At 37.8% G+C, this 17,542-nt stretch overlaps 1 protein-coding gene across 11 annotated transcripts in view; it reads left to right on the top strand.

Moving 5' to 3' along the window:
- The window catches only part of LOC113042980 (RNA binding protein fox-1 homolog 1-like), a 231,696-nt gene that overhangs the window by 203,721 nt on the left and 10,433 nt on the right, over positions 1-17,542 (top strand). For all 11 annotated transcript variants that reach the window (XM_026202050.1, XM_026202085.1, XM_026202094.1 and 8 more), the window contains 5 exons: positions 1,544-1,604; positions 2,339-2,392; positions 10,110-10,242; positions 11,331-11,370; positions 14,644-14,708. In XM_026202050.1, coding sequence (XP_026057835.1) covers positions 1,544-1,604; positions 2,339-2,392; positions 10,110-10,242; positions 11,331-11,370; positions 14,644-14,708 — 353 coding nt within the window. The remainder of the gene's footprint in view (positions 1-1,543; positions 1,605-2,338; positions 2,393-10,109; positions 10,243-11,330; positions 11,371-14,643; positions 14,709-17,542) is intronic.

Consider the following 17,542-nt stretch of genomic DNA (forward strand, 5'->3'; position numbering starts at 1 on the left):
TCTTGTCGTTATTCTTGATTCTGTTTTGTGTGTCAGTGTGTGCTTCACTCTCATCTCACTATTTTAGAAGCATCACTCGTCTTTTCCTGTGTTTGCTCCTCTCTCTGTCCCTCTTTCCCTCCCTCCCTCCCTCCCCACATTGTATCCCTACTGCGTTTCAGTTATTCTAAGATCTCAAATCAGATATAACACGGTGCTCGCCGTTATCTATTTTGGTTTGCTTTTTTCTTGGCATTCACTTGTGTTTTTTTATTCTTTTTTTAAGCATATTTTGGCTTAAACAGCAAACGGGTGCAGTAAGTCATCAGGCAGAGCGCAAACAGCATTTGTGTGATGATAGCCAGAGGCCTTATTGCAAAGTTGACGAGGGATCTGCGCTCAAAGCATCCCGAAGCCGGCAGCGCTTGTTAATTGGCCTGAAGACGCTGCTGTTAGACAGAGCTGCCCTCAAACTCGAGCCTTTTACATCTACAGCTCGAATTAAACTTACTCTCCAGTCTAGAACAGTCGCTGAAGGTGAAATAGCAAAGCTGATCTGCAGGTCTGCAACGGAAGTGGGCATCTTTATAGCCGATTCCCATTGAACAGTTGTGCTGCTTTCTTTAACTGATTTTTTTCTTTTCAATTTTAAGAGTTATTCGCATGTGGTGCCGTCTTTCAGTAAGATGTTGCCTATTTTGCCTTCTCATTTTCCCCCCTTTTCCAATGGTAGCTGGTAGGCCCCTCACCAAACTCAGTAACCGTGGTAACAATAGATACACACGCGGGCGATGGCGGCGAATGGTAAGTGGAGAGCGCCATCTGCCATTTCACGAACTCCGCGCTGACACCTCGTGACTGTTTTTTGACTTGATGTTGAGTTTCTTGATGCTGTTTTCTCTTGGTACGCGTGTTACTTGAGTGAACATTTAGCTTCCTGAGAGGCTCTGATTGGATTGAACTGAATCGTGCGCATCCTACTCAGATTCTGAACTCCATGATTATGTTCAATAATGCACCCTCTTTTTATATCCTTTGTTAGCTGTCCTTTCGGCTTGAATGATTTTCTTCCGTTGTTACTTTTTCTTTATTTTCCTTTCTGATCATTATTCTTGTGATGAAGCACAAGGCTCTTGGAGTGCTGAATGCTAAATGTTGCTTTGTTTTCCGACTGTACCTCAACTCTGAATGTTTAGTGCTATGTTGCGCAGTGCCAAACGTTTTTTTCTTACCTAAGCGTTCCCTCTCCACTGCATGCCGTCTCATATTTGATGGCTTTCATTTGTTGAGTGCATTTTGTCTGTTTCTGTTTTTTTTTTTTTTTCTGTGTCACTTGATCATCTTTTGATGACGCATGCTGACGAGTCTTTTTATGATGAGACTTTTGCATACATTTTCTTTGCTTTATATGTCTTACCACTTTTATTTCACTGATTGTTATGATCTGTAATCATTTAGAAATGTTTCACTATAATGCATGCAATATTTGTTAAAGCCATATTTTCAATATTTACAGCTTTAGCTTCAGTATGTTTCTTGCTCACACACTTCTGTTTGTGCTCAGGTTAACAATGCAACAGCACGGGTAATGACGAATAAAAAGGCCGTCACCCCATATGCAAACGGTAAGAACATGTTGCATTAACATTGTGAAACATTATACAGCTTTGTATTATGTTGTGATGGACTGATATATATTGGCCAGTCCAATGTGTTATTTCAGTAAACACTTTTTGTAATTTGTTTCATATACAGTATTTTAAGTGTAAAATAAAATAATTGTATATAATTTCATTTTTTTATATGATATCATCTGATGCCAGAATGTGAGAGCAATAATAAAATGCTTCTATTTTCTTCAATTTTTCTAATTTATACCAATGTACAAATAACAGTTAAATGTTTAATAAAAAGTTTAGTAAAAAATCACAGATTTAAACTAAAAAGACTGCTTGTAAATGCCAGTTTTGTGGGAATGTCAGGATTTTTTTTTCAAAGCAGTTCTCTTCTTCACCAAAAAAGTTTAAATGGAATTGAAATACTGAGAAAACCTTTTAGATCTCGGTTTATATCACTGAAATCTCTTTCTTTTTTTTTGTACTTATAGAGGGCTTAAACAGACAGGCCATTTGTAGAGGTTAGAATCAGAGAGAAATCTGTCAGGCTGCTCTGTGCCCTTTCCTTACTCTGGATGACAGCAGCGCTTCAGTGTGGTCAGCCCTCTACAGCCCTGACATCATTACGCACGGGCCTCCAGCTTCTTGTTAGCCAGAATCCAACTCTTTGTCTTGTGTAGGATCAGATTTTTACTAGTGCAGACGGAGGTGGCTAATATCAGATTTCGCTCTCTTATGTCTAGGCTGGAAGTTGAATCCAGTCATGGGTGCAGTCTACAGCCCAGAATTCTATGCAGGTGAGTGGATCCACATTTTATAAGAAACTGGCTCTGTAATAAGTTCTTTTGTAAAAAGGGTTGGATTTTGGGGCATAAAATAGCTTCTGTGAATTTTTTTTTTTTTTTTTTTGTAAGGAAGAATGCCATTTGAAATTATCAAAAGCATTTTTTTTAGTAAAATATATAAATAAATCAATCAATACAGTTTCTATTAAAAAATAATAATAATTGTGATTAATGATATATTTAAATGTACAGTAGAACTTGTATACAATTTGTTTTTTACATATACTCCTATAAACTAAAATTGACCAAATTATCATTTTTCTTCACCTTTCTGTTGATTTTGTTTTTTCTGAGCACATGAAGCATAAATAAAATGTGTGTTCTTTTGTGATTAAACACAATCATATAACTATAAATGCTTCAAAAAAAAGAAAGAAATAATTGTGCAAAAGCATTACTGTAACACAGAGGGTTAAATGCATTTGCATAGAGGGCTAATGGGCAGTTCACTAGTGTGTGTGTGTGTGCGTGTGCGTTTGCGTGTGCGCGCGTTTGTGTGTATGTGTTTGTGTGTGTGTGTGTGTGTGTGTGTGTGTGCGTGCGTGCGTGCGTGTGTGTGTGTGTGAGTGTGTGAAAAGTTCTCAACCTGCATGCCCCGATCATCTGTTTATGAACACCGCAGAGGATATGATATGGTCAATTACTCTGATATCAGATATTATATTTTCATGTTCGTTTCAAAAAGCAAGTTTGAAAGCTCACTATTTGACTATTATGCGATTTTATTACCATATATTGAACTCGGAATGAGTGGCTCCAAAAGTATTGACAGCTTAAAAATGTGTGAATCTCATTACATTAGATAAGTCCTTTTATGAAAAATTTTTATGAAAAAATTTGAAAAAATGAAAATGCACTTTTCACACTAATAATTTGATATTTCATAGTAAATATGATAAATTACACCAGTGCTTTCTTTGCTAATAAAATTGCCTCAGAAATTATACTTCTGAGAAAATGGCATTATTTGTTATAGATGCCTCTTGCCCAGCTAACAAAATATGCTCCAAGTACGTTTTGCTACTCACATTTCACTGCTGGTTATAAATGCTCTATATAATTGTGTATGTGACAAATACAAATCTTGAATCTAATGTTTCCATCTGAATGCCCAGTTTTTTGTTTTTTGTTTTTTGGTCATGCAAATGTTAAAGGGAACATTCCATTTTGTAATGGAAACGTTACTTGTGAATATTCTCTGAATGTTCTGAAACAAGAAGTAACATTTAAAAACGTTTCAAAAATAAAACATTGCATGAACACTGTATAAGTAATGTTTATGTGCTAATGTTTTGAGAAAATTGCTAGAAGAGCATTTATTTCTACCTTTGAGAGAACCTTGCCAGAATGTTAATCAGAATTCTGTTTCTGGGTCTGGTGATTGGAGGTGTGTATAACGGTTGACCTTAATCTACGGGCTCAGACATAGGCTTGAAAGAGCTGGGAGTCAGGAAAGTGATTATTCTAATCACCCAAAGGGCCTGTTTCACAATGTGCATCTGTGTTCATTGGCCGATTGGCAAGAGGCTCCAAGATGTCATAGTCACAACTGCAAACATGCTACACATCTTTGAAAACATAATCCAGCGATCTTCAGGACCCCCGGGGCTTCATTTCATTTTATGGGCCTTTAAAAACGAGCAGGTTTCATTGGTTGAACTATTTTTTCTCTCATTTCCTTCGGTCATCTCCTCCTCAACCTTGGCCATCCCAGCCTCTGACCTTCCCTGAACATCATTACCTCCTCCATTATATGGGAAAATATAGAGATTTTATGATAATAAGAAGAAACGGGAGGGCTAAAATATTGAGGTGATAGTTAAATCTAATTGTCTGTTGACGCAAGGGCATCAAAGGGCTGAAATATATTTTATAAATTAAAATCAATATTTTCAATTTCTCTAGACCGTCGTTTGCCTAATTCAGCACACATTCTGTTAATTACAAAATGGCTCATTATTGATTTGCTTTCGTCTCACCTTTCAAACAGCCCACATCCCATTAAGGTGCGAATGTTTTGTTCTTTTCAGCGCTCACTGATTCTTTTTTTTTAGATCTCTGTCTTAATTATAATTAAAGCATTGCTAATATGCCTGAATTGTGCCTATATCTGCCTCAGATCCTTTCATTTGTCTAACGGCTGAAATAGTTATTGGCACATAGCTGCTTAGATTGCAGATAGAAAGACTGCACAGAGCAATTGAGCGTAACTTTGAATGGTGACTAGTAAGCTAGAAAGTTACCTATAAACAAATATCCTGAAGGAGCGGGATGGAAGAGGAGCGTCTTTGATTCATGAGAGAGTCAGATTTGTGACGTGAGCTTGGTTTCTGAACAAGCCTCAGCGGTCGCCACTCGAAGCGGTTCTCACCTGAGCAGACTGTCAATTTAAGATTGCTTTGATGTTCATTAACAGTTCTCCGACTGAGGGGAATGAAGGCTATCGGCAGAAGGCTGAGGGATGACCAACGTGCCAGACCTCGCTTGTCTGCCAGGCTGATCTCTGATTAAGTGCTACGCCTGACGGAGATTGGGCGGATGTTTGAAAATTAGACTTCCAGCAATTTACGCCCAGAGATTATGCAAATTGAGGCCACCTCTGACCACTGGAAATATGTGGCTCTTGTACACACTCTTTCTCTAATGCATGGGTTGTTTTTTTTGTTTTGTTTTTTCAGGATATGAGTGCACACACAAACAAGGTTAAAAAGATGCAGCTCTAGCAATTATTTTTTCATATGCTGTCTGATAACACATGCTCTCTTAACAAAAGGCAAACATAAGGGTGTTTCCTCAACTATGGGCACATATATATATATATATATATATCTATATATCTATATAGATATATAGATATATATATATATATATATATATATATAGAGAGAGAGAGAGAGAGAGAGAGAGAGAGAGAGAGAGAGAGAGTGTGAGCGAGAGAGAGTATATATTTCATTGCAACAAAATCTGTAACGGGGCAGATGAGACATTAGGATCCATATGCAAGCTTTTATTGGAAAGAGACGTGGTCATAACAGGCATGGGTCAAACACTGGCAGACAGGTATATAGAGGGCAAGACACAAGAGTAATCCAAAGGCAAGCATGGGTCTTCGATGAGTGAACAATATCCAGAGGGCTAAGCAAGAGGGGTAATCCAGTATCCAGAGGAAAAGGGTCAAAACACGAGTAACAGGGCAAGGCAAGAAAAAGACTAAACTATGAAAACTAGAAACGAGACAAAACTATGAAAACAGGGAACTGAAACAAGACTATGAATACTGGAAATTAACACAGAAAGGCCTACGTATCGCTATGAGAGGGATGTGTGCAGAACAATACTCAGCAGTGTGTGAGAAGTCCAATGCATATAAAGCGTGTCTGATGATGTGTGTGTGTGACTGTTCTCAGATGCATATTGTGATTGCTATCAGGTGATTGTGATTGATGCAATGGAGCATGGGAAATGTAGTCCAGGGTGTACTGTGTAGTGTGAGAGTCTGTGTTGTGGATGATGACCTCTGGTTGTGAATAAACGGAAGTTCGATGACCTGATCATGACAACAGCATCACTGGAAATGACGCACAATAAAATATTCCATTGAAAAAAACATATCTGTAGAGCAATGAAATTCAACCATTTTAAGTGTGACTTGGGTGTCCAAATACTTTCTAGGGTCTCTGTCAGTACTGTAACAGAAAAATGTAATAGTTGGTTTAAAATTGTAATTGCATTATTTAATTGTTTATTTAATCACATTATGCAATCAAAATTAAATTATGTAGTTCAATTTTACATGCAATATTAAGTATTAAAATATTAAGTGAGAGGAGAGGAAGGGTGACTTCTCTATGCCCAACATTGAGATTATTGACATTTCAGAAGAAGAAACAAACACGGATTGGCTGAGAGTTTCAGCCATATGAACTAAAATGGAATATTTTGGTTCGTAATGATTTGGAGTCATTTGTATTGATGTTTCGCAACACTGATATTTCAGTGTTTTAGCTTGATATAATATTTTCCTATTTAATGCTGTTCAGTTGCTTTGTCACAATCTGTATGGGTAAAAGCACTATATAAATAAAGGTTACATCACTGTCCCTGCTCTCTCTCCCTCTCTCTCTCTCTCTCTCTCTTTCTCTCTTTGATTGAGTCCTGACTGAACGAGATCTGCCTCTCGTGCTTTCAACATTGTGGGTTTTGAACTCACAAATACTGAATGATAAATTTGAAAAGTGACGTGCAATTAACAAGAGAAGCAAGAGAAGAATTTAAGAATTTTCAAAAAGGCAGCAGCAAAATGGAATTAATTTGTGCAGATAGACTATTGTGGAAGACAACAAGCGGCTTTTAGAGGAAGGATGAAGCGGAATGAAAGTACTTTTGGTGGCGGCTTCTGTGTTGTGCATTGAACATTTAAGATTGCATTGTGGAAAGAAACAATATGAAATGACCCTGACGTGTGTACAGAGGTGATTAAAAATGTACATTAATTAAGACTTGAAATGTCTTTCAAAAGACTGCTTACTGTGATATTACATACATTTGGATTATAAAGCTGCCAGTTGGGGAGGGCCTGTAGAGAACAGTGTATGTGAATCATGACTGCCTACTTACTTTTTTATATAAGGAAAATAACAGCAGATTTAATAGGGATGGGTCAGATAGTCAGCAAGTAATCACCAACTGACTAGCTCACTAGTAATCTAGAATTTTTTTTTTTTTTTTTTGCAAACTCCTATAGCAACACACTGTCATTTCTGTCTCCAAGCTGAAAAATGGGGGGTGACTAGTAAGGGGTTAAGGTCAAGTTTCAAAATATAATAGCTAAATCTTAGGTAAGAATACATATAGATAAATAATCAAAATATTTAGTCTTGTTCCTAATTTTTAACAAATATGAGTATTTCATTGCAAACCACAAGAATTACCCATACTCAGTACATAGCACATTTACATGATCTGAAAGCTGTGAGATTGTTGTCTAATCTCGAAGTGCATCTTGTTTATATATGCATCTTTAAAAGAGTCTCTCTGGTTTTCTGCACTGTGAAAGGTTGCAGAGTGCAATGCACAGGACAACCGAACCTCCTGCAGTGTTTATGAAACATGGGCTCTGCCCACACGTCAACCCCCCCCCCCGCCAAACACTTCCCACACAGAAGCCAATGAGTGAAATTATTGCACTACAAAGCAGTTGTACACTTTTATGGCTTTGATGCGGAGGCTACCTCCCGTCGGCCAGAGCATCTGCTTCAGTGTAATCGCTCTCAAAGCAATAAAATGGACTAACTCTCCTGTGCATCCCCCTGGAGCTCACTGCTGCTGGTGCTGCATGCTCCCATTTCTCATTCAGCGGCACTCACTCTCTCTCCGTTTTCATCTAGCCCTCCACCCTTCATCGTTCTAAATGAAAGTGCATAGTCTAAGTTGTTTATGCTGTAAATATTCAGGCTAAATACATCTCATATTTATTTTCCTCAGGACACATTCTACACATCAAAGTGTAGCTCTTGCAAATACGCAAACGTGTATGCAGCATATTTCAAAGCTGGCTGTCAGATGGGCTGCCTGGCATGGAAGGAGAAAGGAAAACATATGACTAATGAATTTTTTATTTTTTTAATGCAGCATTAACGTTCAATTGTAGGGTTTCCAAAAACATTTCTCCAAAGCTATTAGCTGTATGCATGCATGATTTTCATTATTTAGCCTCGGAATAAACCACTATATATATGCACAGCATACATAAGATGTAGTATTTTAACAAATGTATGGTAACATTGCATACTGTATATGGTAGTTTATGCCTTCCTTTATAAATACAGTAAATTGGAATTAAAATGTAAAGTTCATTTAGCTGTAATTCACTCTTTTATAATAAAACTGCTGTGGCACACTGCGTGAAAACGAGACACATCCAAGGTGACAAAAAATGGAACAATCCTTTTCACCTTTCTGCATCACGCAAACCCCTTTCTTAAATTTAATTTTTTATCACTCAAATCAAAGATTCAGTGCTCCTATTAGACATTTATATGATCTCCTTTTGAAAACCTGTAATGTTAAAGAATGGAGCACCTTCCACAAACCCCCTCTCTCTTTCTTCCTCTCAACCATTTCAAATTAAGCCTCTTAAAAGTCATTTTCACCACCGACGCCCTATTAAACTTAATGATCATTTAACAACAATACCAAGCTTTCTGTTTTTACCCAGCCTCAGAGGTCTGTAGTTTGGTTATTATTCATTGTTAAAGTTTTCGGCTAATTGCAGGTGTAGCTGGAGGAAGGGCACCATTCCTCACAGCTCAGATTAGTTCTTAGTTATAGTTCATTTGGCTGTTTATTACATAGCGCTTTGGAATACTTGATTCTGATTGGTCAGCCGTGCATTCTGCAGGCAAATAATACATTAGATAACTGCATATTTGACTGTCCATAGCAACACCAATTAAAAAAAAAATGTGTTAGTTTTTTGTTTTGTTTTTTAATATCGCCCTGTTGTGTCTTTGTTTTCACATATTAAAAAAAATTCATCTGAAATCAATCCTTTGTCCATTTAGTTGCTTGTTTCATAAGTAGCCGTGTAATCACCCTGGGGCGGGGTAATTTCACAATAATTAGTCTGACGTCTGTGCATATTAGAGTTTAAAGGGGTCATGTCCTACAATTTCTTTTTTTTCTTCAGAAGTCTTAAGTTTTTGAACTAAAAACAGATTTAGTTTGGTTTTACATGACCATTTTTGCCTCTCAGGCTTTTTTGCTACTGTAGCTTTAAGACATCTATATGTAAATGACATCTTTATGATTGGTTAATCTCAGCATACTGAAAAAGCCCACACTGTTGTGCATCAGGGTAGTCCAAGTAGCTGAATACTGAATCTGCGTTAATGTATATATGTGGGAGGCATGTTAATGTGCCCATGATGGTGATGTCACAGTACTTTAAACTCTTTATTTCAAAACAGCATGAAAAGCCTACATAATGATGGTTACCAATGCTGTTTTAGAATTATTTATATATTATTAAAGTATTGTTTTATATTATATTATTTATAGAAATATTAATCATATTTTATCTTTATATTTATATTTAAATTTATATTTCTTCTTTTTTGTATTTTTTTTTTCTTTTTGTATGTCTTTTTTGTATTTTTTTTATTTCTGTTAGGTTTTGTTTTTGTTATATTAAATACTTTACTACGGTTTTAATAATTTGAATACTTACACATTTTCTCATCTTCATGAGTTTATGTTTTTCATCTAATATTCATTTTTTTTTTTTTTTTTTTTTTTTTTTTTTTAGCTTTACAGTATGTGTACTTACAGTGTACTTACCCAGAAAAGTACTGGGTATTGTAAAGTGCTTGCATAGGTTAAGGTTAGGTTTAGGGGTGCTTCAAGGTTAGTGCATAATTATTACCCAGTTAATTGTAATTGTTATAAGTACGTACAGTAGTATGTACACACGGTACAGGTATGTAAAATAAAGTTCTACTGTGTTCTTGTTACTCATGTTACATGTACTTACTATAGTAACAACAGTAAATGATACATAATTGCTTGCAGCTACCCCTAAAGTGTAACAAAAACAACACTGTTCCAAACCTGTATAGCTATCTTTGTTCTGTGATGGCTCCATATGTATATACAGTTTTTTTCCCCACAGTGCCAGGCTTCCCATACCCAGCAGCCACAGCGGCAGCGGCGTACAGAGGGGCACACTTAAGAGGAAGAGGGCGCACCGTTTACAATACGTTCCGGGCAGCTGCGCCTCCCCCACACATCCCAGCCTATGGAGGGTAAGTTACAACACTCCCTTCTCACATTCACACACACAAGATCAGCGTTAGTCCTCTCTTCTGACAAACACCCCCCCTCGTCACTGGGCCGCTGTAACATACATGCATCTCTACCTCACCACACAGAACCTGTGCATCCTGCAGTTATCATGACAGTCAACCGTCATGCTGTTCTGTCATGGTCGATGGCCTTAAGCGCTTCTTTTTTGTCATGTAACATTATGTAAATCCTCTCGACCTTCTGTATACAGAAGCATTTGTGATCTCTGAGCAGTCAAACGGTGATTCTGATTATTTTGGTTGATTTTATGTATGCACATACAAGCCATGGCATTTTGAAGTTTCAGGGGCCACAGACTAGTTTCCACAGCCTGCTGTCATGTGTAAATAGGAAATATCGGTGGTGGTATGGCATTAATAGATTTTATTAATTTTTTAGTCTTTGGTTTTGCCAGGTCATAAAACTAAACACAAAATATACATTTGATTTTATTCGATTTTGAAGTATTATTAACATTGTGCAGCTTGGAATGTAGCTCAGAAATTATTAAATGTATGTTATTCAAAATCCAGTATGCAAATAAGCGTAAGAAGACAAGCAACACAATTCAGTTTTCAAATATTACAATGACATTATTGTCACCCTCAGTTACATTTTAAATGCCAATAAGATATCATTAAGTGATTTTCAAACTTTAAGCTAATTTTTTTTAAGTATTGTTTACAGAGAAAACAATATAGCACACATAAGAAAAATTATCCACAAAACAAGAGGTTTGAATTAAATTTGGAAGTGTAATAATTAACACTATCCCAAAGGAATATGTTTGATTATTCATAATAAGTATAACAATAATTATTATTATTATTACATTTTTGTTTTTTTGTTGTGGTTTTAAATTTTGGTAATTTTTCTCATTTTCTACATTGATTTTAATTTATTTTTTTACAATTTGCTAATGACTAAAATATGATGTGAGGAAGTTTCAGCTCTCTGTGGCCAGTGTTTGAAGCCTTAATGCACTAATATTGATGTGTTTTGTTTGTTGTGTTTGTTTGTGTGCGTGCGTGGGTTTGCATCTTTCCAGTTTTGTTTACCAGGATGGATTTTATGGTGCAGATATTTATGTAAGTATTCGCATGTCGTCCTTGAATGATCTTGTACATACACAACACCCCCCCCCCCCCCCACCAGCCCCCGCCCCATTCATCCCTCTGACTATCAACCAACCAACTGATTCATTGTTGTTTTTATTGTTAGCATTTTTTCAGTTCTACCTTCATTAATCGTGTCAAGAGACTTTCACACACAAGTAAAGAGCATTCTTCCCCAGCCAGCCACAGCACACGAGTATCAGTGACAGAGAAATGGACATTGTTGAGTTTATTGTCAGTTGCGGTGAGACTCAGTGACCCGAAATTGAGCACACAGAATGTCCTTTTTTAATGATTGTGAAGATAAAATATTATCCGTTTTATCATATAAAATGATTCCCAATTCGATCGCTTAATATAAATTCAAAAAAGATTTAATGAGGAAAATGAATGTTCTAATTCTGCACATGTTTAACATATTCGTTCCGCGATCTATGGGCACTTGTACGTTTATCACATTTTGAGATTATTGGAAGCATCTAGAGCTTAGGTGGGGTAACTAGCAGGGGCCGAAAGTATGTTCTCCTCAAGGCCATGTCTCGTTGAGCCTGACACAGCCTGATGTATAACCCCCCGTTCACCCTCCTCTAGGATGAAACAAATTGTACAGGGTATAAATGTGTGTGGGAATGGTGGGAAGAGCTGATGTAATGCTTCCTCTGTTCCCCTGTCATTAGCTCAATGCCACAGAGGCTGGGATTGATTGTTCTGCTGCGATAAGATCATCTAATATTCATTAGAAACTATCCAAGAACTGTATTTTTTTATAACCAATCTTAATTTGCTGAGTGCTCTGCTAAATGTACAGAATGTTGGCTAAGGTCTGGAAAATTAAGCTACGCTAGCATAGGAAAGACAGCCTTAAAGTGTGTGTAATATCTTTCAATTTAATCTGTAATATAAAGTGCTTCCCATTTCCTTCATGTGGCTGACTTTTCATTTCTAGAAGATCTAGAAATGCCCAAAGCCACACTGTAACAAACAAGTCCATTTGTGATCATCACTAATGATTGGAAACCCTCCAATGTGACCTACTCGTTTTGATCTAGGACCACAAGTTCTATCATTAGAAATTATCTGCTTACTAATGATGTAATCATTTTGTTTCACATAAGCCTGTTTTTGTTTTTTGTTTTTGTTTTTTAGAAAATAGAGTAACCGAGTGATCCCCATCATTAATGTAGTATAACACAAACACTGAAAAGTCAAAGTGCTGTTGGACTACTACCAGGGACTGGAATTGATTGTTGCATTATGTTATATATGCACTGATAAAGCACTTGAAAAGTTGTATTATTCTGTATTATAGAATAATATCCTTTCAACTAACTCAAGCCATCAAGCGGTTGTGGAGGGCAAACACACACTCTAGTAAAAGTATGAGAAATTCCCCATGCGCATTAATAACCATGATAAGCTCAGTATGTCCACATGCACTCCAGACAGATACAAACAGTCAGGAGTCAGTGGAGCCCTATCTATTCCTCTCTCTCTTTGTGAGTCATAATGATAAATTGTGACCGCTCTCCAGATACGCATCTCAGCGTTAAAGTCCTGACCACTGCTCCCGCCGCACCTGCACACCCTGTCAGTTTCCCTGAGGTTAGTTGACCAAGCCTAATGGAGCTTCAGAGACATGTAGATGCCCGCGGCCCCTGTCTGTCAGAGAGTGGCCCCATTCGGCCGTCCTGCTCTGCAGCTCATCACACAGGATTTAAATACAGCCCAGATGCATCACGGCCGCGTGTCAGGCTCAGTGTTGTGCGAGAAAATGAAATGGTTTGTTAAGGGGCCGGCCACGCAGTGGGAGTCTGAATTACCCGGTGAGTCATTATGAAAGGAGTTAGAGGACAGAGGTGAGCTGTGAGGAAGTGGGAGAGTGAGGAACATGAAGAAAGTTGTGAGAAAGAGCTGCTGTAATGTATGCGTGAGTGCAGGGAGAGTGAGAGTGGTATTTACTACAGCCTGAAGGCCTGGTGTGGAGAACAGCGGGGCCAGGGGACCAGGAAGCCCTGGAGAAAATGAGAAAGAGCAGAGCTGTACAGATGGACTTATCCGTTAGGGTTTGTGTTTACTGTAAACTGCTAATAGGAATGGGAAAGGAAGCTGTGCCTCCTCAAAAAAGAAGGAATGAGGGAAAACATCTACAGTACAACAATAATTAAAAAAAAAGGATCATAAACCATATAAGCTATTGATATAAATATTTAGTCAAACAGCACAATTGCAAAAATAAATAATTGAATAAATAAAAAAAATTATCCAGTAGCAGCGGGTTTCAATTTTGGTTTAGATTTTACTTTAAATTTATTTTTTTTCCTAGGGGGTACTTTAAATTAATTAAATACAGAAATGATGGTGACAAGTTAAGAATATGTAAATTAATGTAATTTAGATAAATATCGTTATAATGATGAAAACTTATTCCTAGTGCAAGTATGCTCATTTGTGTTGATGACACCCTGTGCATTTATTTAAAGACACCAGACAGATGCAGATTTTGATTTAGTATTTATAAAGGGGTATGATGGGGCTGTGGGGGTAGATAAGTCAAAAATGGTTGGGAAACACTAAATAGAGGAAAGGAAATAATTGTAAATTGTAAAATAAAAGTGCAGAGCACGGTATTGCAGTGTGGGAGTATTTCAAGCAGACAGCAATATCTCGCACAGTCATTGAATATGAAACAAAGCTGCTCAAATCAGCAGGCATATGCGCTTATGACTGCACATGTTTGTTTGGCCTTTTTGCCTTACTGAACATCGGATGTTACTGTTCCACATGTTGAAATTATTCCCTTCTCCATCGTTGGCAAAAAGAAGTAGTGTAGTATGACAGCGCTACATAATTAATCCTCAGATGTATGCATGAGAGGAATAAGAAAGCAGGTTGAGTCACCAACATAAGGCTGCTTCTTTGTAATTAGATTATGCATATTTAATAGCTATGATTATGACATGTGCGTCCCCTCTTTTGGAGCTTGTGGCGAATCGTGAGCGCCGATGCTGTGAACTCCGAGCGAATGAAAGCGATGTTGTCGTGTGCGGCTCTCCAAAATCACACCATGCCTCTTCATCTCCATAAGATTCAATTGTACAGTCTCTGTCACAGAACATAACATCAAACCAAACCTCCCTCCCCTTCCCCCCACCCTCGCTCTTTTTTTTCTTGCAAATACATTTTATGAAAAGTCCAAACAGCTGTTGTTGACGTGCCCATGTGAGTGAGTGTGTGTTGTATTTCTAGGGTGGTTATGCTGCCTACCGATACACTCAGCCTGCTACTGCTACCGCCGCTGCCTACAGTGACAGGTAAGGCACACACCGCTGCCTGCACACCATTCACAACACCACTTCACCAGGCCCTCCGGCGGGGCCCTTAACACCCACCCACCTCACCCAGCCGAGGCAGCCTCGTTCTCTCTCACCCTTTACTCCTCTGAGGTCAAACTCTCTCCCTTCGTCACAAGCAGAGGCAGGCACACACACACACACACACAAAAAGGCCAGCCTGATTTATTAGCCTAATTCCTCTTGCCAGTGGTGATGGGGAATATCACGGTGCCCAGTGCAGTAATTGGCAAATTAAATCAAATGAGATGTCACTGCAAATATAATGGTGAAACACATCCATGTCGGAGCAACTGTAACTGCAGAATGAAGTGGGATAGACCTGACAGTTCCTCAGAGATGAGACAAAAGCCCGTTTGGCGGGAGACCAGAGGAAGTCGTCTTGGCTGATTTTGATTTCCTTTTATTTATTTTTTTATTTTTTTCTTCTCTCTCTCTCTCTCTTGTCAATTGTGAGTGTAAGCTTATTGCAGATGGCACGCAATCAAGAATAAAGCAAATTTGGAGCCTTGATGTGATTGTAAAACATTCGCATGACACAAAAGCATATCTGCTCATGACTGTTAATGGCAAATAATGACTGTAATGCTGTCATCCGACATGTAACAACTGATATTGTGCAGCCATAACTAGATGAAGCAACACTTGATTATCATGTCATCTTAGCAGTGCTGTCATAATCTCTCAACGGTGTCCCTGCATGCCTCTTGATAAGTCGTGTGCTGTGAATCTCACCCGACCGGTTGTGAGTGGTGCTCATCATCATTACATCATGTTTATGTTATCATCACGGGAGTGTTTGTGCGTGCATAGATCCCAGAGTCCATGGTAAAGACAGATCATTAGCTGCGAATGGGGACCAAACGCACCCGAGCGCACTTTTTGATGTCTGTTGGCCGTGAACTGCATGTTGTAGTGTTTGTAATTGTTGCCAGGCTTTAGATCAAAGTGGTTTCATGATCGGTTCAATAGCCACATGTGTCCTCCTCACACGCAGGGCCTTCTCTGGATAAATACAGTCGACTGTCCTCAGAAATTAAAGTCAGACCGTCTTAAGAAACCATGTTATTGATTCCAAGGGCACTTGTTGTTTTTCTGTGGCTTCTTGTTATGAGAAATCTTTTATGGTATAGCGGTAATCTGATTTGTTGGTCTGTTGGTTCGATTACTCTAGGCTTGGGCAATCATGTTATGATCTTATGCACTACTAGCCTTTTCAAGTAAAACATTCAAATATTTGATTTATCTATTTATTTACTAAATAGTAAATAAATGCAACAGAACTCATGTTAAATAAAAACAGAAAAAGATATACAATACCATTCAAAACTTTGGGGTCGGCATACTTTTTTAATAACAGGTCTTATCTGCTCACCATATTTGATCAAAAATGCAATATAAAAATAAATATTATTGTAATTTAAAATAACGGTTATATTTTAAAATGGAATGTATTACTTTGATGCAAGCTGAATTCTCAGTGACCATTATGACAGTTGTGCTTATTAATAATATAATATATATATATATATATAAAATACTGACCTCAAACATTTCAAAGTAGTATAAAGTTATTTTATTTATCATGGATTCTGTTGCATTTATTGGGCAATAAATACATAAATAAACTGCACCTTCAGTGACATATTTTTTTGTTGTTCTTCTTTTTTTGGTGCTGACTAAGTTAGGCTTCAGTATATCTATTGCTCTTACTTATGGATTTACAATGCTTGTGCTACAGACATGAATGGTGTGTTTCAGCTATTGCCTTAACTGTTTTGTCATTAATACAGATCTTACTCTATCTTTCATGATGTTCTATGAACCCCCCAAAATTGCCAGTGGTTCAGTTTGAATTAAAAATGTAGTTATACAAGCAGACATAGTCAATGCTTTGCCAGTGGGCAGAGCTAATGTTAATGCTCGAACTGATTAAATTCAGAAAGTTTCCTTAATGTTGTTTAGCTCTCTGCAGAAACCTGCTTGATTGATTATGCAAATAAAGAGGCCTCTCAATAACATTTGAATTATTTTGTTTACCTTTAGACACATTTTGAGAATAATAGCAGCTTTGGGAAATTGAAACCGCAGCCCAACATACAAATTAGGTCCCTGATACAAATTCCAGCTAAATTAGTTCGCATAAGACAAGTCTTTCATAATAGAGATTATAAATGATTGTTATTGAGAAGTCATACATTTTTTAAAATCTTCAGATTTAAAACAATTGAATTATTCATTTGCAATGTAAATGACTTATAATCTCTCTTCCCTCATAAAAATAAATTATTCATGTCTCAATGAGTAACGTTTGAAGACAGTTGGAGTTTAATCGTTCAGTCTGCCTCCATTAAAATAACCTCTCAGCAGTGTTAGATGTTATCACCTCGTGTGAAAGATATCATCTCTGATCTACGCTAATCCTGCGAGTGTTTTGACTGCAGTTGATCTCTTGCCTTCCATGGTGGCAGATACCAATACCCCAAAGCTTTATCTTAACAGAATGGCACACCCTGCCATCATTAGCTATTAGCCATGGCTTCTGGTTGCTGCTCTTTGTCAAAGCTTCACTCGTTCTCCGTCAGAGATCCAGTCTCAGTGCTGCTGGGAGGAGCAGTCCGGGTCACGGCTGCCTCTTTCTCTGAAATCGCCTTTTAGCCCACAAGGCTCAGCTGATTCCATCTGAACAGCTGCGGACTGGGTGCACATGGGTCAGGAGTGCACAGTAGCCTAGCTTCCTAAAACCCACCATACTAGCATCAGCTGACCTCTGTCCCCATGACACTTGTTCAAGA

This window comes from Carassius auratus, chromosome 3, assembly GCF_003368295.1.
Source record: "Carassius auratus strain Wakin chromosome 3, ASM336829v1, whole genome shotgun sequence".
Classification (NCBI taxonomy): Eukaryota; Metazoa; Chordata; class Actinopteri; order Cypriniformes; family Cyprinidae; genus Carassius; species Carassius auratus.